Source organism: Bidens hawaiensis, unplaced genomic scaffold (genome assembly GCF_021521415.1).
Source record: "Bidens hawaiensis isolate Kalapana, Puna unplaced genomic scaffold, B.hawaiensis_p1.1 tig00010301_1, whole genome shotgun sequence".
Lineage (NCBI taxonomy): Eukaryota > Viridiplantae > Streptophyta > Magnoliopsida > Asterales > Asteraceae > Bidens > Bidens hawaiensis.
The window spans coordinates 665127-673456 of NW_027491780.1; the positions used below are offsets into that span (position 1 = coordinate 665127).

At 33.9% G+C, this 8330-nt stretch overlaps 1 protein-coding gene across 1 annotated transcript; it reads right to left on the reverse strand.

Moving 5' to 3' along the window:
* Positions 1–1410: 1410 nt before the first annotated feature.
* LOC143534711 (sodium/calcium exchanger NCL2-like) lies at positions 1411–6496 on the reverse strand. The gene is made up of 9 exons (XM_077029139.1): positions 6109–6496; positions 3907–4067; positions 3735–3768; positions 3436–3620; positions 3037–3327; positions 2816–2928; positions 2407–2647; positions 1965–2237; positions 1411–1763 (listed from the first exon to the last, which is right to left on the reverse strand). The coding sequence occupies exons 1-9, from the start codon at positions 6494–6496 to the stop codon at positions 1515–1517; spliced, it is 1935 nt and encodes a 644-aa protein (XP_076885254.1). The 3' UTR covers positions 1411–1514.
* Between the last annotated feature and the right edge of the window lie 1834 nt (positions 6497–8330).

Here is an 8330-nt window from a genome sequence, read left to right on the forward strand (position 1 = left end):
TGCGATTTGTTCCAGGTATGTGATGTGATTGGTTCCAAATGTGATTAGGAATCCAAATGCGATGAGATTTAAAACGCGATGCGATTGAGATCCCAAATGAGATGTGATTCAGAATCTTAGAGGCTGTGAATTGAATCAAATGCGATGCAAATGGTTTTCAGATGCGAAGCGAGTTGAACCTGGAGACAAACAAATCTCATAACTCAATGTTTGCTACGAACACGTTCAAAGCACCCGTTTTCCCACCTTTTAAGCTTCAAACACTTTAACAAACCCAAAGAACACTTAAACACACTTCTCAAACACAAAAACAATAACAACTTCCAAGGTTGTGCCCCAAGAACCTCAACTACTAGAGCCGAAAGATTTTATACCAATTGTAGGTCTCGAAGACGGATCTCACGTGTTCTTGAATCAATCTCAATTGTTGGTTAGTGAAAATCACCAACAGCTAACCAAGAGCTCGGATCTTGTGTTGTGTTTGTTTATTTGCTTTTTAAAGAAAGGCTAAGAGGATAAGATATATATATATATATATATATATATATATATATATATAGATAGAGAGAGAGAGAGAGGGAGTTTTGCAAAAGGTTATGATGCATGGGTATACTCCACATTATATAGGTGAGAGCATCCCATGCACTCTTTCATTATTACGGCCCAATGGGCTTTGATTACAAGGCCTTGGGCCCAAACATACAAGTAAACAACCCAAAAGCTAACTTAATACATTGTGAACAAAACAAAATAATACAAAACACTACGTTACATAAACGGGCCTTACAAAAATCATAACTTAAAATACAAATTAAAAAAAAATGTTTCCTTGTCATTCTCGTTCCGAATAAAAACGACGAATAGATACAATGCTGATAAAAAAGACACAATGACGAAAATAAACAATAAACACCATGAAAAATGAAAAAAAACAGACATATTAGACCCCAAAATATAACACAATGTCGAACAAAATATAACGCACCATTGAGTAACATAACACAATATCAAGTAAAAAAGACACAATGTCAAAAAAAACACACACACTCAGTGACGAAAATAAACAAAAAACTCAATGATAAATAAAAGACACATGATCTTTTTTTCCTAAACATTGTTTTGTGTGTGTGTGTGTGTTTTTTTTTTTTTTTTTTTTTTGTGAATGAGGAAGACGGTGGAAACATTTTTGCGTTTTCACCTTTTTCGTGTTTATTATTAAATTTTAAGTTATGAATTTTTTAATTAATGTTTCATTATAATTTTTTAGGGTTTTAACTTTTTTTTTTCTTTTTCTTTTCCAACAAATCCTTTCTCATTATTATCCTCAATTTATAGAATAACATGAACCATATATCCAAATACGTAAATAATAATAATAATAATAATAATAATAATAATAATAATAATAATAATAATAATAATAATAATAATAATCAACTATGTAAATCGGCTAACAGTAACCATCTCTCAAACGGGTGGGTCAACAATGTTTTATGCATATTGTAGATCACCTTTCAAGCAAACTGAAAAGCATCATTAACAAAGTAAACAACTACCATAGATAATGGATAGAGAGGGAAAGCGATGAGCAATGTCCAGTTGGGAAATTGGGATCTTAAGCTTGCTAGAAGTCCCATTATTATGCAAACCATAACCACAACTAGTATCTCTGCTGAAAAATGCCATGTGAACCCGCGGAAATATATTACTGAGAGGAGAACAAAAAATCCCGTGACGTTGTTCAGGAAAACCTTGTGGTATATCTGCATTTCAAAGATGTTGACCATGAAATTAGTTAAAATAGTGGTGGCAAGATGGGCGGGTTGTTCGCCTTTTAACGTTCTTCGATTTGATCAATATGATCATATGAGATAAAGTACAACCCAAATAAACGCATTCACAAGTAAGTGTGGGTTGAACCACATTAGGTAAATAATGAAATCATAATCTATGGAGGGACAAACCTCTGAGAAAGTTAATGATGTTGTGTGATGTCTCTTCTGATTCGTAGCTTTAATGGCCGCAATTGTTGTTCTAGCGTTTGTTGCAAGTGGAACTAAGATGAATGACACATAAAAGGGCTCTATCCTAACAGATTCTGAAAATTGTCTAACGCTTTCGACTAGGGGCTCAGCCAAGAATGTTAGCATCAAGATTCCAAGTATCAGTAGGATTATTGCCTTACGCTTTTCGGCTGCTTTCGCATGTGCCTTAGCTTGATGGTACTCTTCACTTTCCTACACACACATACAAAAAAAAAAAGGTATTAGAGGTTGTAAATTAAATGGGTTTGGTATATACTTAAAAAAAACATAATGAGAAATTAATTTAACTATTATCATAAAACTGATTTAGGAGTTTTTATGCGCTAAAAGCACATCTTTTTCCTTTCATGATGTTTCTTACCCGCATGTTGTCCTGCGGTCGCATTTGTAAATTACGTGAACTGAGCCATTTCTTAATTCCTAATCTCAATTCTCTTTTATCAATATTTCCATTTCTGTCGGTGTCCAAATGTCTCATTATGATCTCCTGTATCTCGCTAGCTACCACCATTGTCTCCTTATCGAGGTCTTTGACAATGAAGGTTTGCAGTTCAATTGGTGTAATATATCCATTATTGTCTGTATCGATGTCATTAAATAATCTGAAATTTTAATACATAGTTAGACCATATCATATATTCTTAGCAGAGAAGTGGTAAGATGGGTGGATTAGATAAAACTTGAACCATATCAGATAAAACGTAACCAAAATTGACATGTTCAAAAGTAGATGAGTTACAGTTATCACCTCTAAAGACATACCAACATACCTCTCTATGGCAGAATCATCTAGTATTCCATCCTCGTTAACTAATTTCTTCTTCATCATAAGTGACATTAGATCTATCAACTTGTTTTTATCTTTTAGCAATAGTTCCCGGACCTGAAGCACATACCTGGAATGCATCATTCACGGATAACACGTACCACAAACTTGTTTTCATTTAGGTTCATTAAGAAAACTGATACTAGTTTACTATGTGACCCTTACCTGATTGTACTCAATCTCAGTTTCTTCATTTAACGAACGTGGATCATCCAAAATCTTTTTTGTGCCGTCAAGCCAGTCTTCAAACTTATTATAAAATTCTCCCTTCTTCATTGTTTCACTTGTAGTCTCTGGATTGTTGAATATTTCCTCCATCTTTTTTTGTCTCATCATCAAATATTTTTCCCTGTCTAACATAAGTCTCTGTACCTCATAAAATGATACATGCATTTCGACTTTTTGTTCGACTTCTGCATACTCCAGTCTCCTTTTCCATATCCGTGAATCATTACGCTGCCAAAAATAACGTCCCCAACACGGAACAATCAAGAATTTAGAAATGTAACTGAGTCTGACACACATCTGAAAAATTAATATTTTTTAATAAAATCGTATGTGTACCTGATAGTAGAAATATGAGATCAAGCATATTAGCGAAGCAGAAAGAGAGACAAATAGGACGATCTTGTATTCTTCATATGATAAGCCAAATACACTAGGCAGTAAGATGATTACAAATGGTATAAGTGAAAAGAACATAAACTTGGCATGATAACTGGTTTCGGCATCTGTAAGCACTCCAGAACCTGTAAAAATATACATATAATTTGGTTCACATCAATAATCGTACATGATTTTTAAGCAGATTCATGCTCATAGAAAATCTAAATGACAATTTGTTAAGATAGACGAATGCGAACCAGTTAATAATTGTATTGCTTGATTTCTAATATTCTTTTGAACAATGGTCTCTGCATCTCTATGATCACCTGACAATTAAAAGATATACATATAGTTAGGTTCACATCAATAATCCTACATGCTTTTTAAGCAGATTTATATAGGCTCTTAAAATGTGATAATGACAAAAACTAAGAGAGGTGAGGAATGCAAACCAGGGAACTTTTGTGAGCCACAAATGAAGCATGTTCCCCATAGAAGTGTAAGAAGTAATATGGACGATCCAGCTAGCAATCCCGCACAAGTAACTACGTAGTCTTGCGCTTTTTCTTGACTACAGGACAGTCCAGTTGCTAAATATAAAATGATCAACGATGGTCTTGTTAGAATATAATGGAGCACACACATAACACAAATATTGGCCTTTCATTAGTTTTGAAAAATAAACACATTTTATTCGGTTCTAAAATGCAAGAACCTGGCATAGTGTTGCCAAAGCTATTACATCACTAATCTGGTACTAGAAGACATCAACAATTTATATTGTTCGATTACTAAATCTAGCTATAATTTGTCATGTGAGGCGGAACTACGGGAGGGTCAGGTGGGTCGGTCGGTCAAATCCTTATTATACTCGAATACTCAGCCAACAAAATTTCTTGATTTGTCTCCTATAAAGCCTTGAAGACGAAAAAAAAAATGTTCAAAATTTTCCGGCGAACTGTAAATTGGAAAACAGAAAAATGTAAAAGAAGTACGGTCTGTAAATAATATAATGGTTAACTCTGGGCTTTTAGCCTTTTAGACTATCCCCATCAACAATCTCACAATCTCAATCTCACATTATAAAATTTATTTTTTCTCTCCTCAATCTACATAATTTAATTCACCTCAATCTTTTACACACATTCACAAACCATCCCAACTTAAAAAAAATATTTTTTTTAACGAAGTCTGTTTTAAATAAAATTTATGTCGGAATGTTCATAAATTTTTTTTAAGAAATATCGTGTATTTAATTATTTTTTTTAGTTCGAATATTAAAAGTTAATTGAATAATTAAGTTATTGAGGGTTTGCTCTACCAACCCGGATTGCCAATCTAGATTGGTAATTTTCTTTTTTAATTTTTTTTTTAACTTTGAGCCCACCAATCTTATTATGAGATTGCCAATGAAAATAGTATTAGTTAAGACACCTTGGCCACCTATTAAAAGAAATCTAATTTTTTATTATTGTATTTTATTTTATAGAGAAAAGTGTCATGGAAACTTTTTGTTTTCTTCTAAGTATACCATGATGCAGGTAATTTCTTTTCCTTTTAGTTTTTGTTTTGTTTTCTTGTGTTTTTTAAACTATTTATATTATTAAAACTTGTTAATTGAATTATCTACCGATGCAGATCTCATATGTTAAGATAATTAATTAAACTATTTAATTTTAGATATTTAAACTTTTAATGCACACCACTAAATTCGTTTTATCGTGTATCTGAGGTTATTTATTTAAAATAGAAATTTTTTTTTACTATGTTGCATTAATTTATCATTTATTTGAATTAACATTTCTTTTTTCTTCACTACTTCCCATCTTTTATAATTTTGTGTAATTATATTACAGATTAATTTTAACAGTATATCATGTTTATAGGGTTTAAATAGTACGTGAAGATGTAAAAAACAATTATAATGTGACCTCCCGGTTGAAAAGTTATGGTTTCGCCACTGGATGTCTGATTTAAGAAAGATATCATGTGTTCGGGTAACATACTAAATAAACATGGCAACACACCTTTCAGCCCCTTTAAAAGTAGAGTAAGGCCCCGCTTGTTTTTTTTAGAGATTTAAGTCTGAATCTGAATACCACATCTGAATGTTAAGAGGTGGTTCAAATGTCTGAAATCTGAATCGTTAAGAGGTGGAGGCTAGAGACGAACCTCTAGTCGTCAGAGATGGAGCCTAGTCTCCGGGTTAGAAGTTAATGGAGGCCGGAGACAAACGTATGTTTTTTTTGGGTTAAGAGGTTTTCAGACCCACTAAAAGCTCTTACTGGTTCAGATGTTATTAAGACGCTGAACCTCTTAATGCCAGAAAAAAAAAAACAGCCCCACGTCTGATTACGTCTGACCGAATCAGATGTTTTACTCTATTCAGAGAAAAGGGGGAAAAACAAACAGGGCCTAAAATAATTTTGTAAGGTAGGGTCAACCAGTTTGTTACAACCCCCAAGCTGTTTATTCCCTTTTACAACTAGATAAAAACTCATTTACATATAGCTAATTACCAGTTTGAGTCACTAATAAATGGACTAGCTAGCTAGGGTGGTTACACACAGTATGTATTGTAGCTAAATCTAGTGGACGGTTGATTAGGAGAACATGAAATAGAGAACTTACCAAGAAGTATCAAAGAATCTGGTAAGGAGTCAAGAAGCTGAGAAAAACATGAAACCAGAAAGTTTTTGCCAAGGAAGCGGAATATTCGCCCGTCACCACCAGCATAGGATTCGCCATGATATAATAGATACTCATATATCACAATCAGAAAGATATGACTTGGGATATTGGTTGAACATGGCAAAAGGCCATACATTAGCTTACACTCCTCTTCAGAAGATTCCGTTCCTTTGAGACGTAGAATGGATTCATCCACGCGAACATTACTCGCACCATCAGACACCAACTCCGCTTCATTATACTGCAAATGACGACTTACTACTTTGCCTACTAAAAGGAAATGAATTAGTGCAGAACATAATGCAATTGTGGCAAATAGTTTTCCCATTTTGAATGGTTGTAGTTGAGTTGAATGAAACGGTTTATAGACATTCTGCAATATATAGAGCCACTAGGGATCCCTTGGAGTTATGAGAGGAAGAAAGTCAACGTTTACAATTTCTTTCGGTCTACTCATGAAATCATAAAAATTAAAGAAACGAATTAATTAAGAGAAGAATACTTTTGTAAATCTTCCTTAAAAAAAATAGGATGAATAGTTGAGTTTCTTACCTACTAAGTTCACACCACTAAAACCTTAGAAAATTATATCTCCATGTGTATTAATTTCTTTTGGTCTACAAATTGATGACTCATAGTTTCTTTATTTTTTCTAACATAATATCTAAGTGCACGTTCCTTTCATTAAAGAGTACAGATGTATAAACGAAATAAAATATGTATTAATACACATGGAGATATAATTTTCTAAGGTTTTAGTGGTGTGAACTTAGTAGGTAAGAAACTCAACTATTCATCGTGTCCGATAATCTAATTTAAAAAAAATAGGATGATAACTTGAAAGAAGTTCAAAAATGAACCAAAGAAACATGAAGAGAGCATATTAGTATTCATTTGTTTACTTAAACCGAATAAACAATCAAACCAGGAGCAATTATTATATATAATAAACATAAAGTTTGGTGTCGCAAGTGCTTTATTGGGCCACTTGGCGGCACCGAACTGGTCTGTAAAGTTTGTTTTTGTTTATTTAGTTCAGTTATCGTAACGAATGTAATGAAAACCGATCGAACGTCAATTTTGTGTTTTTTCTAAGTTCCGGGATCGACAACGATCAGCTTTCACCAACGCTCGAGTTCTACCGACTGACGCCACCCTATTGGTCCACCTCAAATTTTATAGTTTTTTTTTGTTTTTTATTGGGTTTTAATTCCGGTACAATAACACACATCACCGAAACCGACAAAATTCTCATCGACTTACCGGCTCAATGCTTGGGGCCGACAACACTTGGGTTTTACTGCCGTCCGAGTTTTGCTAACCTGTCCGGCGCAACACGCCGGGTAAAAAACTAGTTAACTATAAATGGATTTCTTGTTCGTTAAAAAAATGAGCATGTTAGTGCTTGGTTAAATTTATTTGTTAGTAATATGAACGATTGGTTCATGAGCATAAATGAACAAAAAAAACAAGCATAACTTGATGCTATTCAACTTCATGCTTATTCAAAATATCTAAGGACCTTTGTAAATGGGTTAAAAGCTGACAAAGGTTATAACCTGAAATGGTGCAATATGGGGCGAGGCTAACCCATTAAAGACCCGTTTCAGTAAAATGGATTAAAAATTGTGAGAGTGGATGGGGTGTACAAAATGAAGAAAAGAAGTGATGGAGTGGAATTCTGAGTATGTGTCGTCACACGGATAATGTAATTACGATACAACTTAAAATAAAAATAGCTTAATTATGCTATAAGTAACGTAATTTCATTTAATAAGTTTATTTTCTTGTAGTGTAATTATAATTATGCTATAATAAATTAACAAACATGATAAAATTATATAAACCGTATAGAGGTAGGGTACCAAAAAGACCCAAATACCCTTAAGTACCATCCGCGGGTCATAAAGGAGTCTTTCACATATCACCCGCGGGACATATGGATCACCCGCATATCATGGAAGAGGAAGAACGTCCTCATACCACGCGCGGAAGCATCCGGGCATCCTCAGAAGTCATCCGCGGGACAAGACATTGGTCCGCCAATATGACCGGAGGGCAATGCCAATTAGACAGCTGTCAATAACTAAATACACTCTAGAAGAACGTCCACGATTGTTACTTGAGGAGTACGTGACTTGCCCACCAATGAAAGAAGGACA

Bases quoted from the DNA above. Each gene is read 5' to 3' on its own strand.
- LOC143534711 (XM_077029139.1), bottom strand. From the start codon at position 6,496: ATGGGAAAACTATTTGCCACAATTGCATTATGTTCTGCACTAATTCAT. The intron at 3,621-3,734 runs GTTCGCATTCGT...ATATTTTTACAG, and splicing joins AGCAATACAATTATTAACTG to GTTCTGGAGTGCTTACAGAT. The intron at 2,648-2,815 runs GTATGTTGGTAT...TTAAAATTTCAG, and splicing joins GATGATTCTGCCATAGAGAG to ATTATTTAATGACATCGATA.